The sequence below is a fragment of the Pogona vitticeps genome, chromosome 6 (assembly GCF_051106095.1).
Source record: "Pogona vitticeps strain Pit_001003342236 chromosome 6, PviZW2.1, whole genome shotgun sequence".
NCBI classification, from domain to species: Eukaryota; Metazoa; Chordata; class Lepidosauria; order Squamata; family Agamidae; genus Pogona; species Pogona vitticeps.
In genome coordinates, this window is record NC_135788.1 from 94,944,732 (window position 1) to 94,964,755 (window position 20,024).

At 44.0% G+C, this 20,024-nt stretch overlaps 1 protein-coding gene across 3 annotated transcripts in view; it reads right to left on the reverse strand.

Moving 5' to 3' along the window:
- MLLT6 (MLLT6, PHD finger containing) overlaps positions 1 to 6,480 on the reverse strand; it is a 120,054-nt gene extending 113,574 nt beyond the window's left edge. For all 3 annotated transcript variants that reach the window (XM_073004294.2, XM_073004295.2, XM_073004293.2), the window contains exon 1: positions 5,978 to 6,480. In XM_073004294.2, coding sequence (XP_072860395.2) covers positions 5,978 to 6,086 — 109 coding nt within the window. In that variant the 5' untranslated portion in view covers positions 6,087 to 6,480. The remainder of the gene's footprint in view (positions 1 to 5,977) is intronic.
- Between the last annotated feature and the right edge of the window lie 13,544 nt (positions 6,481 to 20,024).

Below are 20,024 nucleotides of genomic sequence, written 5' to 3' on the forward strand. Positions count from 1 at the left end.
TACCGATTTACCAAGTGAAACCTGATAGTCTCAGAAGACTGAGTTTTGAACTCAGTACCAAAAGCCCTGCACCAATGGAGAAATACACACAGTCCATCAAGTCAAACACAAGAAAGGAAAGCCAAATGTGGTCAGTTGATCCCCACCCCTTTTTAAAGGACTGTCATATGTTTGTGGAGGCCACCAGATGTGACTCTAGTTTCTATGGAAACAAAAATGCTCTGATTTGCCCACAGAGGCTGAAACAGTGTATTACCTGGGAGGACAAGCAGTCAGGCATTATGCTGGGTGCCTCCACAAGGATGGGCCACAAAGAAGTCAGACTAGGGTATCTCACCAAAAGAAAATGTACTCCCTTTCAGTTCTGTTGAAAAGATAAGTTTTATATTACAGCGGCAGTGAATGTACTTCTCCTATGCCTGCCTCTGCTCTCTGTTTCTATGAGCGATGGAGATAATGAGTGTTTATTGTATCAAATGCACTGAGTGGCTTACAAATTCTGGGATGTCTTGGTTATTTTCCATCACAAATGGAAAAGTTTGCTCCCCCCCCCCCCGCCGCCACTACAGTTCCCAGAATACTTCAGCCAATGAGGTTGCCTGGATTAGTTTTTTAAAAAGGCAATTTTTCCATGTCTGTGTATCAGTGTTGCTTTGTGAATGGCCCTTGTGAATATTTTACGGTAGATTTAAGCAGCAAATGCAGTTGTTCGAGTCCATTCTTTCTTGCGTGTATTTGCTTACATTTCTCTCTCTGTAGCTCACCCACACACCTACAACTGCAACCCTGTGCAAATATACCTGCAGAGGGAGGATGGCAGTTCCTACCTGCAAGATGAAGTGGATGCCAAGCCATCAAAGCCTGTGACCTAATTGCCATCATAAATTTGTTAAGCATTTAAGGTGCCACAAGTCTCCTTGTTATTTCGGATGCAAGAGACTAACACTAAAGTTGGGGGAATATGAGAGCACCCATTACCCAGCAGAGTTGATTGCTCTAGGACTGAGACCGATGATAAGTATTTCTTCGTACCATGTATCATTCACTTATGCAGTTGGCTCTAGGAGGAGATTATAACCAAGGGCACACCGTTGCAAAAGGACTATGAGAAAGATGTATACTCTCCCCACTTTTTTTTAAAAAAAAAGGACTCCAGGAACATCTTTAGAAAAGTACTTGCTATTTAAATGATGGCATCATAAAGTCAATGAAGCAAGTAATGAACAGGGTTTGAAAAATGAGTATGAAGGGGACCAAGTCCATAGCAGCACTCAGAAAAAGCAAGCAGGCCAAGAAATGTAGTTACAAAATGAAAGTGTAGTACTGTACCTTGGTCCCCTTCTTTGAACGAACAGGGAGCATAGCTAGGCAATAAAAGTTATAACAGGAATGTCCTGGAGCTGTTTTCTTAAGACAAAGAATGCAATGTCCAACAAAAATTTATATTTGACTTAAAGAATGAACATTTTATGCAGCTACAGTACATGTTATCACTTCTACTGTATGGCATGGAACTGTGGGCTTTAATACTTTTAAAAGGCAGAAGTATTTGAAATGTAGCTTTTGGGGAGGCTGCTACGAATTTGAGGGGGTCAACAGACAGAGAGATCATAAAACACATAACATGTGCAAAGGTAGAATATGTCAGCCATGTGATGAGAAACTAAAAAGTATAGATTGTTACAGCTGATCATTCAGGTTAAAATGAATGGAAAATAAAAAGGACAAAAATGCATACTGCATATTGGCTGAAAAAACCTGAGAGACTGGCTTTGATGCAATGCAACATCATTGTTTAGGGTTATGACACCCAAAGACAGAACAACTGTGTTGATATCCAGCCTCCAGAAGGAAGAGGAAAAAGAGGAAGATCTTGTGGGAACCATTAGCCATGATATCCAACTAGAACCTCCATGTTCAGAGGAAGTACACCTCTGAATATCAGACTCTGGAAACAAAGAAAAGAGGAGGTCCATGCATCTTCTTGTTCTGTCAATAGATAATCCAGCTTGCCACAGTGAGGAAAAATCCCAAACTAGATCAGCTTATCCAGGAAAACAATGCACAGGTTTTTATACACGTGGGTTTGGACAGAGAGAAACTGCATCCGACTCAAGGGAAAACTTCTGCATTTTTTCTGTAAAACTCATCTCCCTGTTTTTCCTGAAACCGCTTGTCAAGACACACACGTTCAGCAGAAATGCCTCAGCCTCCCCTCTCCTTGTTCCACACTGTTCCCATCTCTCCTCTTATCTTTACACAACCCAGTTTAAGCGCTGCTAAAGAGGAAGGGACCCAGGCCTCCAAAATGGGGAGAGAAAAGAGGGGAGAAGTTTGCATGAAATTTATCTATACCAATTTATAAGCACAGGCCCAGCAGATTTCAAAACAATTTCAATTTCAATAGAAATACAGTATCTTGTCTCACACAGTAGTGGGGAAAGACTATGACCAAGTTTCTTATCAGCCTGCTCCTTCTTCCGTCCAGATGCTAAGTACTGATGGACAAATATATGGCTCCTGATGATCTTCTCTCTTATGGTTCTTTAACCAGAATTCGGCTGGGCAGCATTTCAAACAGGCGAGGAATGTGTGGAGCTCCAGACTTTACTGGACTGCAATTTATAGTATCCCTCGTTAGTGGCTGTGCTGGCAAGGGTGGATGGGACTTGAGCTTCAATAACACCCAAAGGGCCACATAGTTCCTTTTCTTGAATGCCTTCAAAGGCATAGCAATGGACTAGGCTCCTCTGCTCTTATCTCATCCCCGATGCAAGTGTACTCCCAATGTCTTCTCCTATCCTTTTCCAAGCTTCCATGGATTCCACTTAGAACTGTTTTCTGTGTGAACACACTGCCAAAAAGGAACCAAATCATGGGGAAATGCAGAAACAGACAGGGCAGGGAAAGCTACATTGAGAGATACAGTATTTGGTTTAAAGACCACAAAACTGATTTTGATGAATGCTAGGTACTCTAACTACTACCATTGTGTAATACATTATAGTATATTAAATTGCACAAAAAGTGGAGTATTTAAGGATCATTAGCTGCATTTATGAAATGACATGCTTTATAATAATTAAAAGTACTACTACTGGTATTTGTTGTTATGTGCCTTCAAATCTGAATCAAATTCTAGTCCTAAAAGGACTTTCAAGGTAAACGAGATATTTAAGGAGTGATTTTACCCATCTCAGACCAACTGTGAGTTTCCCTAGCTGAGTGGATTCGAACCCAGGCCTCTTGAGTCCCAGCCCATTTATTCTATCCGAGTACACCCTAGTATAACTGGTATACTAACTGACTACTATAATAACCTAATACAAAGAAGGGGGGGTTATGGTTTTTGACATGCATACCAAGAACAGAGACATATTTAATTTTCTTTATAACAAGAGCCACTCAGAATGGGGAACCAACAAACTGGACCGAGATATGGGTGCTCCTGAGCACCAGAAGGGGGGGGGATAGGTCCCCTACAGACATTATCAGACTGCAATTCCCATCATGCCTGGCCAGCACAACCAGTCATGAGGAGAGTTGGGCATTGCAGTCCAACACACAAAGGATCACACGTTCCACATCCCTGGAGCAGGAACAGGTACAGTGGTGCCTCACTAGACAATTACCCCACATGACAGTTTTTTCGCTAAACATTGGCTTTTTGTGACCACTCTAGCGATTCGCAAAACAGTGATTCCTATGGGGGAATTTTGCTGGACAATGTTTGGTCCTTGCTTCGTAAACCAATTTTCGCTAGACAACAATTTTGACAGCTCCCTCCGCGCTTGCAAACAGGTGTTTTCGGGACCTAAGCTTCGCAAGACAGTGATTTAAACAGCTGATTGGCGGTTCGCAAAGCGGCTTTCCTATGGCCGATCTTCGCTAGACAACGACGATTCTTCCCCATTGGAACGCATTAAACAGGTTTCAATGCATTCCGATGGGGAAATGCTTTTTGCTAGACGATGATTTCGCTAAACAGCGATTTCAGTGGAACGGATTATCGTCATCTAGCGAGGCACCACTGTATGTAATCTCCAGCTTGGAGGGGGCAACAAGGACGGAAACAAAACTCTTCTTTGCTACCTTTGCTCTGTCTTCCCAGGTATTTTTCCTTCCAGCCCAGTGCCAGGGCTCCTTCTGTCACTAGGCAGAGGGGGATGTCATGACAAGGCAACAACTTGTTAAGCAATCTCTAATTACTGTGTTTTTATGGTCAGGCCGGCCATGTGAGGCTTGTAGGATTGTCCTATTTATTACATCTTTAGCTTGTCATTCCTCCCAGACAGGTAAAGTGTAAAAGAAGTTTTCCCTTTAAATATATATATATATATAACAACAACTTCCCAACAACCCTGTAAAGTAGATTACTGGAGGAGGACTGGCCCAACTCAAGGCTGAGGGAGCATCTGAACTTTGGACTCTCTCCAGAGTAAACTGTCCCTAATCTGGATGCTTTGCCTATCCGTTCCTTTTAATAAATAGGGGCTTTTTTTCTGTCTAATTTCATCTGCCTACTGGGACCCCAGATCAGCACCAGGTAAGCTTGAGTTCCTGCCATTCTCCTTTGAACTAAGACCTGTTGGAAAGGGTTAAACAACCAGGCCTGGAATTGCTTTAATAACCCTAGATCCGTGGGGCAGGGTGCAATCAAGGTGACGCCTCCTCGCCCTTCTGCTTCCAGTGTTAATGATCTACTATAGGAAACTAGAGAAAGAGGCAGCAAATGCTCTCTCTCTCTCTCTCTCTCTCTCTCTCTCACACACACACACACACACACACACACACACACACACACACTTTGGCTTTATTATTTCCTTGCTCCAAAGGCGCTCCTTTTGTAGACAGGAGATGTGTATATATTCCCACTTCCGTTCTTTAGACATTCTCCTTGGCTAGTTTATCTCAAAAACAGATTAATGAATAAAACTGTAAGCTAGTAAAGAGCTCCCCACCCTGGAGGGGGAAAAAAAACAAACAAACAAACCCGGGCACTTCTGTCCACCCCCCCCCGCAAAAAAAAAAACCAAAACAAAAAAGGCCCACAATGTTACGTGGTAGCTAATAATAGAAGCCTGCTAATCCGGAAGGAAGCCAAGGGAGACAGTCCGAGGTCACTGGCGTGCAATTCTTTGAAGCTACGTCAAATAATAATTAAAAACAAAAACAAACCCCTAACGACCCCTGCAGTTTTCTGTCCTTTCTGCTGTCTCCATCGCCGGGGCCCCTCATCTTTAGAGGCTGGGGCAGATTTTTTTTTTAAAAAAAGGCCATATAAACCCAAAACAAAGCCACAAACACATTCACATACACGTATCAGCGGAGACAGGAACAGCTCAGATCTCGCCCCTCCTATCCTCCATAAATCCTCGCACGCACATACACAAACACAGACATAAGGGCCCCCCCTCCCCGGTTTCTCCCCCCCCTCCCTCACCCCTTTTGCAAAACGTCGCGCCTGCAGCTCCCTTCCCCAGAAGGCCTCGTCAGAGGAACACCGTTATGTGGAACAATAGACATCAAAAAAAAAAATACTTCCCAAGGCACATAGGGAAGGGGATGGTGGCAAGAAGAATACATATAACGGCCCTCCCTCCCTCCCTGTCTACCTCCCTCCCTTCCACTCGGGACCCTCCACAGGGCCCGCCGTCCCCTCCCAGGCAGCTGCCGCCTGGCAAGAAGGTTTCCGGGCCGGGTTGGCAGAACCATCCCGTTGAACCTTCACCTCCATATGGTTGTCTCCCCTCTCTCTCTCTCTCTCTCCCTGTTTTATCCCCCGGCTGGAGAGAGAAGAGACCCGGCTCCGCAGCTGGCAAAGCGGTCCTGGCGGCGCTTCCAGAGTTAGAAGGCAAAGAGGGGCTCGGCGGGGGGGGGGGGGGGGAGGAAAGGAAGTAGGGTCAGGAACGGTGCCGGTGCCGGGGGAAAGGCGGAGTGGGGTGGGGTGTGTGTGTGTGTTGGGGGGAAATCTTACCTTGATGTACCGCCACGTTACAGCCATGCCCGTCACAGTACACCAGGGGGTTCTCTGCCCAGCCCCGCTCATCAGAACAGACGCAGCAGCCACCCACCATCTCCTTCATTCTTCCATAAGTTTCTTTTTTGCTGACTCCCCCCCCCCACTACCCTCCTGTTGTGTTGCTGATGGGGTGGTTGTTTCCAAACACGCATTCACGCCTCGCCGTCTTCTTCTTCTTTTTCTTCTTCTTATTTAATCCCGGGGTTCTCGCTTCTTCCGATCCGCGTTTCTTTTTATCTCTCTTTCACGCACACACATATACACACACGCACGCACGCAAAACACCCCCTAGGATGGGGGGGAAGAAAAGGAGAGGGCGATCAAGAGGGCTCCCCCCAGGACCCAAATGCCACATTGTGATTTGCAGGCGAGAGCTCGGCGGCATTGCTGGCGCTGCTGGGCTGGAGCCGACGCGGTTGCTAGTCCCCATGCACGCACGCACACAAACACACACACACTCGCAGGCAAGGGCGCGCGCGCGCACACACGCACACTCGGCTCACACGCGCGCACACGCACACAACGTCGCCTTGGCTGCACGCAGCTCTCTACAGCCCGGCGGCGGCGGCGGCGGCGGCACCGGCAGTCATGGCTCCGTGCGCCCGCTTGCAAAGTCTTCAGTTCAGGAACAACTGGCACGATGAGGAGAGGGAGCCGCTTCTGCTTCCTTCTTCCAGCCCCCCCCCTCTCTCTACCCCCCCGATCCCCCTCCGCGGCCACCCCACCCCACCCCCGCGCCCCACTCTTCTCGACAATTATTGCACGCTGTTCGGGTTTCCTCCCCCCCCACCTCCCACCGCTGCTTCTTCGTCTTCTTCTCTCTCCCCCCCCCCTTTCCCACCCCCTCTCTCTTCATTCAAGGGAACGGATCTGGCATCTAAAGTGTGGCGTGCAACCTTTCCTATGTATTGTGTGTGTGCGCGCGCGCGCTGTCGTTCAATCCGGTGCGACGAAGCGAGGACCCAAAGAAAAGGAATTTTAAAAAAAGAAAAAGAAAAAAAAAGGACGACGGGGAAAATATCTCCGACCCCCCCCCCCTTTTAAATCCTATTATCTGTAACATTGCATTGCCTCCTTTGACAGTTCGGGGTTCCGCCAGCGCCACCTGATGGCCAGCGAGGAGAAAGCCGATCTGAACAAAAAGCCTGTAGATTCCCAAGTCTATACTGTACTGTACAGTACAGTATATGAAAACTAGCCTGTACTTTCTAAAACCAGGCAAACTTTGAGTTGGCTCTGTTGGAACGATGGGGAAAAATGCATAGGGGGAAAAAAAGAAGTAGCAGTTTAATTATACAGTTTTTGTAGGACCAGCCCAAAGGTCACAAAGAGAAATTCAACTTTTCCCATCTTTTTGCACCAATAATATCTGGTTTGCTAGGAAATGAATGTATTAGTCTAGAGCACTCTGTTGGAGAGGCTACTGCACAGAAGAGGCAAAGCCTTGTTTTCAGCTGCACATGTCGTAGCAGGAGGACATCAGATAGGATTAGGCCACAGAAGGGTAGGTTTTAGTTGAACTTTACGTAAACATCTTGTTGGTACGAGCACTTAAATAATGGAACTGAAGATCTAGAGCTGTGGCCCTCCAGCTCTTTCCGGACTGTACCCTTCACCATAGGTATGGAAGTTTAATCCATGACAACATTCAAAGTAGAAAACATCTGATTAACTCAAAGGAGTGTAAGAAATCAGAGGAAATGGGGAAACGTGTTATGTGCTAACTGAACTATACAACAGCTTTATAAACACACCAAAGGTGCCTTTTGGGGTGCAACCAACAGTCCATGGGAGAGATGGCAATTCTGTGGCATGGGGGGACTATGCCTTTAAATGGCTACACTCTGCCATCACTTGGTGGTTGTGATAATGGACCTAGTGCACAGGAGGGTGACAGAGCCTCTCCCATACCACAGAGGAGGGTGACAGAGCATCCTCACTATCATAGAACCCTGCAAGGCCATGGGGCAGAGTGTCTTTTTCCTTCCCGTTGCTAAAGAAAGGAACAAGGTGAAACTGCCACCACTTCAGCAGTGCCAAGGACCAATTCTTCAGTGGCACAGGTGCTACAAGGAATACAAAAAGGACCTGCAAGGCCACCTCTGCTCTGTGGACCATGTTGCATGCTTACACCTGTTCTGACTAGTCTAGCATTGCTTCCCACAACCAGCATTCCATAAGGTTGATGGCCCTTCCCAGATGTTTTTCCCAAGCAATTGGTATTTGGTGGCACAGTATTTTCTTGGTATATAAGTCACACACAATAGACATGGCCTCCAGACATTTGTTTTTATGAAAACTCATCTCAATGCACAGTCAATCGCCATTTCTTGAGCCAGCAATTTCCATACGATGGATGAGATTTTGAATCCTATTCCTTATGTAAAGAACTTGGCCCAAATCCACAACTCATATTTGTGAAGGGGAAAACATGAGTTTTTAAAAATGAAACTGTGGGGAAAAGTGAAACTGATTCATCTGGATCTGAATCCTAATGTATTTGACCATGTAATTGCTAAATTAGGGTTGCCATCTCTTTTCTGAGACACATCTTATGATTAATTCCTTCATGACAGCCAGCTCCATCGTGGTCCTCTTACCCATACAATTTTGGCAGAGCAAAAAGTGATGGAATTTTGTTTCAGTTCAGTTCTGATTTACTGAAATGCTCAAATCTCTTCATGTCTTGAGACAGAAAGAAGCAGAAGTTTTGAAAAGTCAGGTGGGGAAGAAAGTGAAACTGACCAGTTTCCTCATCCCTACCCATGGGTCTGCTTCCTGCACAGCTTCCCCTTAGTGAACATAGAGGTCACAGCAGCTGATTGACATGCAGAAGAAACTAGATTTGATCCTAGGCATTTCAGAGACTGCAAAACTTTGCGTTCTGGGCTTTTCTTTAGCAGGCTATGGATTCTCTAGACTCTGATGATGGGAATGCGAAAGCTTCTTATTAGGGAATTTGAAGATATATTGCAAGTTGGAGTAGATCAGATACTTTCAATCTTTCAAAACTTCAGAACCCACCATTAATGTAACACTGTAAGGGGGTACTGCTTCTAATTACTTTGCTGATTATGTGTCCTCTTTCCTCTATTAGGATGAATGATCTGTTCTGTAGAAGCGTATAGGCTGTAGTAACCTTTTCAAGTCTGCCAAGGCATACAATCTTCCTTTCCAGTTAGGTTCATGAGCAAAATGGCAATGTATTCCTTCTGAATTTTTAGGGTGAAACAACTTTCCCCACTCTGCTGGATCCATGAGCTACCACTGCTCATCCCCACCCCATTTTCTATCACCTTTCTTTTGCCTGTCTGCATCCCTTTTAAAGAAATGCAAGCCAACAAGAAATGGTTGTGGGTACTACTGTCACAGCCAGCCTCAAGTCACAGTTCAGCCCACGTGTGTGTCCTGATTGATCAAACAAAGACCGACGGAGAGAAGGGCAGAATATACTAGCCCAGATGGTCTGATTAAGTACAAAACAATGTTGTCGCAGGGCTATCAAAATCCTGGCTGAGGAAGGTGCCATCCTTGGCCACTTGGCTGGACATCATCTGCACACATTGAGCGGCAGAGCTGATAAACACAAAGTCTTGTGTCCAATTTTAGTCCAAATTGGATACTGTATATTGAAATAATTTGAGAGCCAGTGTGGTGTAGTGGATAGTGTTGGACTAACATGTGGGAGATCTGGGTTCAAATCCCTACTTAGTCATGGAAACTTGCTGTGGGGTGGCAATGGCAAAAACACTCCTTAAATATCTTACGTATCTTGAAAACCCTACAAGGGCCACCTAAGTCCAAAGCAAATTGACAACATCTAACACACACACTGTCACCTGTTGGCTAGGAGGCTGCAGAAACTGTAGCCCCAAAGAGTACCTTCCCCAACTTTGACTAGCAATATTAATTAAAAACTTAAAATGCTAACACATAAGAAGGTCATTTTAGGGCATTTTTAGAGGCATTCTGAAAGAATTTTTAAAATCATATTCTATGCTGTTCTCTATGAAGCAAGTGAACTCTTATTTCCATGCTGCAATATTAATATTAGCTATTAGAGGGAACCAGAAAATATTTTCCTATACCGGTATTTTTCATTGTCTTTTTGTGTCCTGTTGATAAGGTCAACAGAGCCCACTAATAATGCACAACACAGCAAATTACTTGGAGCAATTACAAGAGCAAGCAGAGAGTGATCATTGAGTTATTTCTAAATTAAAATATTCCATGCCCTGAATTTTGCCTCAGATAGTTTGTTTGTTATCTGCTATCTAGTTGTTTCTGACTTACGGCAATCCTCATAAGATTTTTTAAGTTATCTAAGATGTCAAACAAGTGGCTCACTCTTGCCACCCACCCCTCAAGTGACTTTCCATGGATGAATGGGAATTTGTATTCAGATCTCCTGAGTCCTAGTTTGATACTCTGTCCATTTTCACATCTCTTCACTTCACAATGATTTGCACATTTAGCTACTAGTCATACTGAGTATACATATTTAAGCTGGGCTTACTGCCTTTCCTTCCTTCCTTCTTTGTATTTCAGTTCTCAAAGGTTCTCAAGGAGTACTGTGGGAGCAGCTACTTTCCTTGAAGGAGCTCAGAGTCATTTCATGACTCTCTTCTTCTTAGTCTCATATTCTTGTGAAGTCAGTAAGGTAACCACAGGTAAAAGAGAACCGGGCTTCTATGCCTTTAATAGTGGTAGAAGAGATATTAGTAGAGGTGGCCTGTTACACAATTTGACCTAGTGAGATTTCTTCTTCCACACCTCTATTCAGGTACCTGTCCTATTTTTCATGTGGCCATCTTAGAAGGAGATTTGACTGACAAAGAAATGAGTTACCCAATGAGCTTGAAGTAAAATTGAGGATTTGTAAGTCCTTAGTTTTCAAGGTTCTAGTGCTACACTTAAACTATTACACTGCAATTGTTTATTTGGCATTAGTGTTTCACAGTATCACAGATGATTGATTTGAGCTGATCTGAGTTGAGCTGAGCTGATTTGATTTTTATCCTGCCTTTCTTCCTTAGTGGTGACCCATATTGGCATAAAAAAAATTAAAATCAACAATTATTTAAAACAAATAAAGCTAAAAACCATCACATGCATATTTAAAGCATTATTTTAAAAGACCTCTCCCTCTCAAGTGCCTTCTGGCTCCCCCAAAGCTTGTATGCTTTCACCTGCTGGTGGAAAGGAGAGTATTCCACACCGTTGGACCGGCAACAGAATAAGGCCTTAAGTAGGGAACTGTTCCTTCAAATGTGGAGCAACAAACCTACAATCAACCGTTCTTTGGTGACTGTATGTGAATAAATTCCTATGACAATCCTTACGTCTAAGATGACAACAAGTTGTTGCAGCATTAAATCAGTGCTTTGCAGCCCAGCTCACACATTCAAAACGGTTCTTTTGTGTCCCTGTCGTCAAGCGGCTATCACGTATCAGGCCAATCCTGGAAGAGCAATGGAATGTGGATGCCAGAATTCCACAATATTATTGCTGATGCCTATGTAATAAATGAGATCCATCCTCACTATTTGGGGATGTTTCTAGAGTTAGGTGAGCTTCTCTGCATGGTAGACTTTCCCCTCTGACTTCAGCGTTTTAAGACTGTCTTCACACCAGAAAAGAGACCCTTTCCAAACAGCCCAATAATCACTACTTTAGGATCTTTTATGTTGCACCTGTTCAAGCGTTACATCAAGGGACGAGGAGGGAGAAACTGCCTGCTGGGACCCTGTCTCCTTTTTATTGCATTCTTTTGAAAGTTGCAAGGGGCAGACAATATGCTCACCACATTGCTGGAAATTCCCTGGGCCATGGCACATTTTGAGGAGGGGGGGGTAAGGTTTCATTTTTTTAAAATCAGAGTTTTGTTGCAGTTTTAAGGAACGAACTTAAATAATCTTCCTCCATCTCTCCTCGCCTTTCTCTTTGTCTCTCTCTCTCTCTCTTTACAGATCAACTTGAAAATATTTTGACTTCAAAGTTGCATCCAGCTACTGGACAAAAGGAAGGGCACCCCCCCCCCGCCCCCAGGTTTCAGGGGATCTGCTTTCTACTTGGCTGCATGAAAGACACTTGGACTTGAACTGTGCGCTTGCTTTTAAAGGATTAAGTTCCAATTTACATAACTCACTCCTGTGGTGAGGGAAGGGCAGACGAGAAGGGAAAGTATGCAATGGAGGGAGGGAAGAAAGTGGGGGTGGGGGAGGAATGGTAGCAAGGGAAAAACTGTGGTCTCTGGATATATTGGGAGTCAGGTGGCCACTTTTATATGACCAAAAAGGAGGCAAAAAGGACCCACATCAAATCCTCAGACTTCTGGGTGCTGCTGTGTACCCCAATTTTAAACACAAGAAGAGAATCTGTTGGCTTATCCTAAGTCAGATATGGCTTCGTTTAGGTCAGTGTTGTAGACTGCAATACAGATCGGCAGCAGCTGCTCAGCATGACTTAAGGTGAGCTTGACTCACCTTGCCATTTCTCTGTTTCACTGGAAGGATTGGCAAGAATCAGTTCTGCATGGAAGATCCTATACATGTCTACACAGAAAGGAACTATATTCAGTGGCCTGAATCCAACTGGTAGTTCCAGCTGGAGTACGGCCATTGAACCAGTGGGGTTTGCCTTAAGTCCTGACTCCCTATTCAGCAATTATTTCAATGGGACAGCTTGAGATGAGCAATTGAATGTAGGGCATTGGGACATCCCAGCAAACTTAGCTAGGCAAACTTTCTGAGGAAATGGCCCTATTTAATTGTATTTGGTGGAGGTTGAGGAAGCTGCCACACTGCTTAGGTGTCTGTGGGTGGATGCTTGTGATCTGAAACTCCTAGAATTCTGCCTTAGAGAATTCTGAGAACTGGAGTGCAAAACCACAGAAGAGCACAACCCTAATAAGAACTAAAGGTCTTCTACCTGGAGCGAGAATTTGCCACTCATTGCTGATAATGTACAAAAAGTACATAACAGTTCACAATAATTGCACACTGGCAGCCCTTCTTAGGGTTTTCTAGATGAGTACTAATACAGTAAGTGGTTTGCCAGCCACTGCTTCTGGGGGTGCTCTGGGACAGTGCAGCTTGCCTAAGACCACACTGGATAGCTCTTCTTCTACAAGGCACAGTGGGAATCAAACTTCTAACCTCTAACTCTAGGTTATTTAAAGAAAAAGAGTTTCATAGGGTTCATGGTAAGCAGACAACCAAAGTAAGGGGGAGGTGTCTAACAATTCCACCCTCAATCCCATGTGCCTCTGTCTTTGTGGGTGCTTCAAACAATGGTAAATCTATGTGTTCCGGCAGGTTACAATGAATTGTAGCTCCCCAAATTCCCAGAGTCATGCTGGCTGAGTGTTTCTGGGAGCTGTAGTTCAGAAGGTAATTTCTTCAAGCTCTGCTTGGATTGGACAGTTCAAAATACTTGGCTGCCTGAAGGAAAGGACAAGATGGCATCCTCCTATCCTCTTCCATCTTCCAAAATCAGAATGTACTGGCAGCCGAGGCTTCTGGCAACACCTGGACAGTGGGCCTGAGTCCTTCAACACACCTGAGGAAAGCAGACTGTTTTAGAGGGTGCAGGATTGGCTGCGTTGGCTGCATGGAACACCAGACTCTGCTCTCCAAGAAAGACAAATGGCCATAGGCTTAGGAAGAATTTGGGCGGGTGGGCATCTGATTCTAGTAGGAGGAAATTTCCTTCCCATGACTTAATGAAAGGACCGGCTCTGGCTTGGATCTTAGTTTATCAGAAAATGACCAATACTACTTGTTTAAGCGTGAACCTCTCTCACTGTGCTCAACAAAGCCGTTTGCTGTGGCTATGTTTCTTCCAAAAAAGCTGCAGCCATACAAAACTGCCGCATAACATTTATGCACAATGTATATTTAGATATCTGGGTGTTGTTGTTGTTTTACTCCATCAAATGTGGCAGAGAAAGAAGTGATACTAGAAGGCAGCAGCCCTTGAAATGGGTGTGGCATCCTAGAGCTTGGCACCCCACAGTCTTTTTTGTCATGTTAAGAGTCAAATCTGTGAATCACTCATTCCTGTTTTAGGAGATGAATCAGACCATTAACCTGTTAACACCTGCAGCATGGAGTGGCATAAAAAAGTAATCCAGTGATCTATGTCCACAATAATCATATAAGCTGGGTCCAAAACTACTTATTTGTCTGAAAGAGGTTTGATTCAGAGATGTGAGAAATTACTTGTTTCCGCTCAGAATCTCACAATCAGATGCTGGAAGTTGTAGTTCAAAAAGTAACTTTTCAAAGATCTGATCTAGACAGACTACAATAAGCAGGTATTGTGAACATAATGGTCCATGGATGTGGCAAAGAAAGATTGATCAGGGATGAAAGGAAGTCCCCTTGCAGAAATGGCTTGCAGAGAATTTCTCTGGTGCAGGATGAGGGCAATGAGCAAATGAGGCTTGCTTTGAGTCTCTTTGTCATTTCTTAGAACCTGCCCAGGCTTTTGCAAATGCTCCCTGAGCAAACTGAAACAGGAAAAGATTGGTGGCTTGAGGGTTTGGTGTGCATTTGCATTTGCATGTATGAGATCGGAGATTTTAACTCTGAAGCTTCGAAAAGAACATCCTGTCTTGATGTGTGGTTTTGCTAGTGGGGTGGGGGAGAGGGTGAATGAAGAAGGTGATGCAGCAAAGTGTGGGATGCTTGCCAGCTGCCTATTGAAGCTCGATTGATGGACCTTCAGCAAAGAACCCTCATTTATTACACACACACCCACACACACATTTGCCTTTAATATTTCACTAGTGAAACGCCTGTCAGTGTTTGCACTCCAAAGAGACGGGGGAAAGGCTGTCACTCAGGCAGAAGGTCCCAAATTCAATCTTCAGCATCTCCAGGTAGGGCTGAGAAAGACACTTCCTTGAAACCCCACAAAGCAAGGTTGGCTGGGGATTCTGGAACACGTTGTCCAATAAAGTAACTTTGCCAAGCTCTGCTGTACACCACTTGAAGACAGAAGAACCAATGATCAGACTTGGTATCTTTCTGTGCCCTGCATCTCCACCCCAACATATTTGATGGAGGAATACTAGTTAAGCCCTGTTGCATCATACAGATCACTGAGACCCTGGAAATTATGTGTTAGAAGTAACAATACCCCTTGTGATGCATTAATTTTAGGAAGCAACAAGGGAGCAATGGTTTTATTCTGAAAAAAACATGTTTACTACTAACGTTGTTATCTTTGTAGGTGTGACTAGCAAGGTTTACTCACTGCTTGACAATATTATTTTAGATATTTTTGTCCGTTTTTGGTTCCCCTAAGTGTTCTTCCTTTCTAATTCAAAAGTAGTCATAATTAGTAATGGATGGTATTATTTGGTGTTAACAAGCAAGATATCATTTTGTCTATCAAAAAAAGAAAGGAAACATATTAGTCTTTGCAGTGACATTTCCAACCTTTGAATTGCTAACAAGGATACTGAAGACCTTCAATGTGGCATTTTTAGAAGTGCAGCGCCATTTCACCTGCAAGACCAGGTAGAACATCAAAGTTGTGGGATCTCAGTATATGGATAGGGTGACACAGTTAATAGGAGGAAGAGCATGGATTTCAGGCATAACAGAGAGCATTCTGGAGTAAGGGAGCCTATAAAGCAAGGGTTAGTGCCTCATGAACTGCAAAGGCATCAGAATTCCAATATCTTAATATCAAAAAGTCTGCAAATTATAAACTGAATTCCTGATAAAGGCCAAAAAAGAAGGCGGGGTGCATGTAGCTCAGGATGACTCACACTTAACAGAGGAGGATGTACATTCTAGGACATATAAATAGTTGAAGTCTGGCAAACGTATTAGGAAAAAAGGTATCACAACATTTTAAAAGATGAAGAGGCCAAGATGGAAGCATACGTAGGTACATACACAAATTAGTCTAGAGAAATGCCTGGTGGGTATGTGTTTATGTTTACTTGTTTACTTAATAGTTGCATTTCTATCTGAGTCTTTCTTCCAATGAACTCAAAGTAGTTTACACGGTTCTCTTGTTCCCCACTTGATTATTACAATAACTCTGTGAGGTGAACAAGACTAAGAGAGACTGGCGTGCCCAAGGCCAGCCAGTAAATGGCACCCCACAGTCCGCCAGTCCAGTTGGAACTCAAGCCTGGATTTCTCAAGTCCTAGTCCAAAACCATACCATATTGTCTCCTTATCATTAGATATTAACATAATGTTGTTCTTATTCTATGCTAACGATGATAAAACTGACTCCTAGTAAGTCTACCTGGTGTCAAACAAAACCAGAGATGTAGTAGACTATGTCTAGATGGGCGGCATATAAATGCAATAAATAAATAAATAAATAAATAAATAAATAAATAAATAAATAAATAAATAAATAAATAAATAAATAAATAAATAAATAAATAAATAAACAAACAAACAAACAAATAAATAAATAAATAAATAAATAAATAAATAAATAAATAAATAAATAAATAAATAAATAAATAAATAAATAAATAGTGGGCAGCATAGCAGAAGCCCAGGCTCTCATTAAAGAGACTTGTATCTCTTCAAAACACTTTGACATCATTAAACATACAATCCTACAAGTTCAGCTTCTTGAAGGTAAAATCTATTGAATGGATCCAGAAAGGACATGCTGATGTTGTGGGGTGGTGCTGGGACGGCACTGCTCAATTCATCATTACCAAATTTAGTGCCCTCCACTTGTGTCGGAGTGTAGCCTCCATCAGCCCTAACCAGCAGGGGTCCATACCAGCTGAAACAGTGACAGCTGCCATCTAAACATATAGAATCGTAGAATAATGTTGGAAGGGGCCTACAGGGCCATCAAGTCCAACCCCCTGCTCAATGCAGGAATCCAAAGCTTAGTAGATCTGACTGATGGTTGTCTAATTTTCTCTTGAATGCCTCCAGTGTTGGAGCACTCACCCTCTGCCAAGATAATTGGATCCCTTGTGATACTGCTCTAACAGGAGTTTTTTTTTTCCTGATATTCAGCTAAAATCTGGCTTCCTGTAAGTTGATCACATTATGTGTCACTCTGGGATGATCAAGAATAAATTCTGCCACTCCTCTGTATGACAATCTTTTAACAACTGTACTAGAAAAATGCTATCCTCCCTCAGTCTTTTTTCTCTCAAGGCTAAACATGCCCAGTTCTTTCAGTCTTTCCTCATAGGACTTGGTTTCCAGCCCCCTATTCATCCTTGTTGCCCTCCTCTGAACTTGTTGCAGATTGTCATCCTCCTTCTTCAAGTGTGGTGTCCAGAACTGGACACAATACTCAAGAGAAGGAAGGCCTAATCAGTCCTAAAAAGAGAGGAACTTGTACTTCATGGTGTGACAAACCCAGACCTACTGGGATCTGCCACACGTTAACTAAGCTGCCACCAACCATTCCCTATAAGAAGTCACACAGACCAGGGATGGATTTTTAACAAATAAAAGAATAAGGTTTATTTAAATCACACACAGGGAAAATAAAATGATCAGGTGAACAAGATTTAGTAACGTGGCTTAGTTTCACTCATACATACACACAGTTTGGTTCACACAGAACCCTTAACTTGAAGCACAGACCCTGAACCTATCAGTTCTGGCTAACCAACAGACACCTGAACCTATCAGGCTGGTACTCTGACACACAGTAGTACCCTGTCTGACACACAGACTCCCACACCAGCTTCTTCTTCCCAGCTGCTGCTTCTTCTCCCAGTGTCTCCTCACACGCTCCACATACATATATACAGTACAGCCCCTCCTCCTGATGTCCCGCCTTCCACTCCCCATAGGATGGAACTTTCCCTCCAAACCCATGACAGACAGGTAACATCAGTGCTGTATGTAACATCTCCCCTCTTTATAAGTTGTTTTGTAGGGGGAAAGCTAAGGTGCTTTTTCCCAAAAAACAACCTGGATAAAACACACAACAACAGTTATACATACAATATCATACTTACTTATACTTACATTCTAAGTCAACCATATCAATTAGGCATTTAAACATTTACCATATACATTACATCAATTTACCTTTATTCATACAAACCAAGTTCAAAAAACAGGTACATTTAACTTTTTGTCATCAATATATATACATAGTCCATGTTTCTTTCGCCGTCTTCATTCTTCAGGTCTTCTTGACAAGGCGTCAGCAACACAGTTCACTGACCCTCTGACCACCTTCACTTCAAAGTCATAGTCCTGTAGGTTTAAAGCCCACCTCATAAGTTTGCTATTGTGGGTTTTCATTGTCTTTAACCATTGCAGTGGTGAATGGTCAGTGCACAGAACAAAATGTCTTCCCCAGATGTAAGGCTTGGCCTTCTGGATTGCGTAGACTATTGCCAAACACTCCTTCTCCACGGTTGCCAAATGTCTCTCACCTTTTTGAAGTTTCCTACTCAGGTAGGACACTGGATGCTGGTCACCATTCTCATCCTCCTGGCACAGAACTGCTCCTACCCCGCTGTTAGACGCATCGGTGTAGATGATGAACTCCCGGTCGAAGTCTGGAGCACGCAGCACTGGATAGTTGATTAGCGCCTGCTTCAACCACTGGAACGCCGCCTCACAGTCGCTGGTCCACGGGATGCGGTCATCAGCCTTCTTCCTCGTCAGATCGGTCAGCGGAGCCACAATCTCGCTAAACCTCGGGATGAACTTTCTGTAGTAGCCCACCAACCCAAGAAATGATTTGACTTTTTTCTTGGTGTTGGGTCTGGGCCAATCACGAACTGCTTCTATTTTGGCCTCTAGGGGTTTTATCACTCCTCCCCCTACCATGTGACCCAAATATTTTGTTTCTGGGATACCCAGCTGCAGTTTGTTCTCTTTGCAGGGCCTGGGCCAAAGCACTCCCTCCCCGGGGTCAAAGTGTCTCTCCCTGGCTTCCTGGTCATCCCAAGCTTTCTTTCTGACCTTTTGAGCTTGCAGGGTCTCTGCTGCTAGCTCTAGGTTTCTCTTTAGGTCCTTCCTCAAAGAGTCTCTGTAGGTCACAACGTCTTGTGGGTCATCCTGGGTGATCTGCTCCCAATTTTGTTTGATCAAATCAAGGGGCCCTTTCACCCTTCTCCCAAATAAAAGTTCAAATGGACTGAACCCGGTACTGGCTTGTGGCACTGATCGATAAGCAAACAAAAGGGATTGCAGCTTCTGGTCCCAATTGTTTGGATTCTCTGCCAAGTAAGCCCTAATCATGCGCATTAGAGTCCCATTGAACTTCTCAGTTAACCCATTACTTTCAGGATGATAGGCAGTGGTTTCCTTGAGCTTAATTCCACAGATTTGCCATAAGCGTTTCATGAGCTTTGATGTGAATGATGCTCCCAAATCTGTGATTATTTCTGAGGCAACTCCCATCCGGGACATATACCCCACCAAGGCATCTGCCACTGTGTTAGTTTCAATGTTAGTCAAGGGTATGGCTTCAGGGTACCTTGTGGCATGGTCCACAATGGTGAGAATGAACCTGTTCCCCCTCTTTGTGGCCTTAGGCAAAGGTCCCACAATATCCACCCCTATGCATTTGAACGGAGTGTCAATCACAGGCAAAGGGCACAACTTTGCTTTGGTCCTGTCGCGGCTATTCCCCTGCCTTTGACACACATCACATTGTTTACAGAACTCCCTGATCTGCTTCCCTATGTCAGGCCAGTAAAAATTCTGTGTGATTCTCTGCTGTGTTTTGTTCACCCCTAAGTGTGCAGCAAACATGTCAGAGTGCCCCCTTTGTAAGATCATGGGGCGATACTTTTCAGGTACCACTAGCTGACTTCGGATCCCATCTCCCCCTTTTGAGATATTCCTCAGGGTCTCTCTATATAAAATCCCCTTTTTCTCCAGAAATCTCACTGGGGTTTCAGGTGTTAGCTGGGCGTCAGTCACCTGTTCAAAACACTTTTGGAGAGTGGCGTCTGCCTTTTGCTCTTGTCCAAATCTGCTGTCTGTGGTTAAGGTTTCCACCACAGCTTCTGAACTCCCCT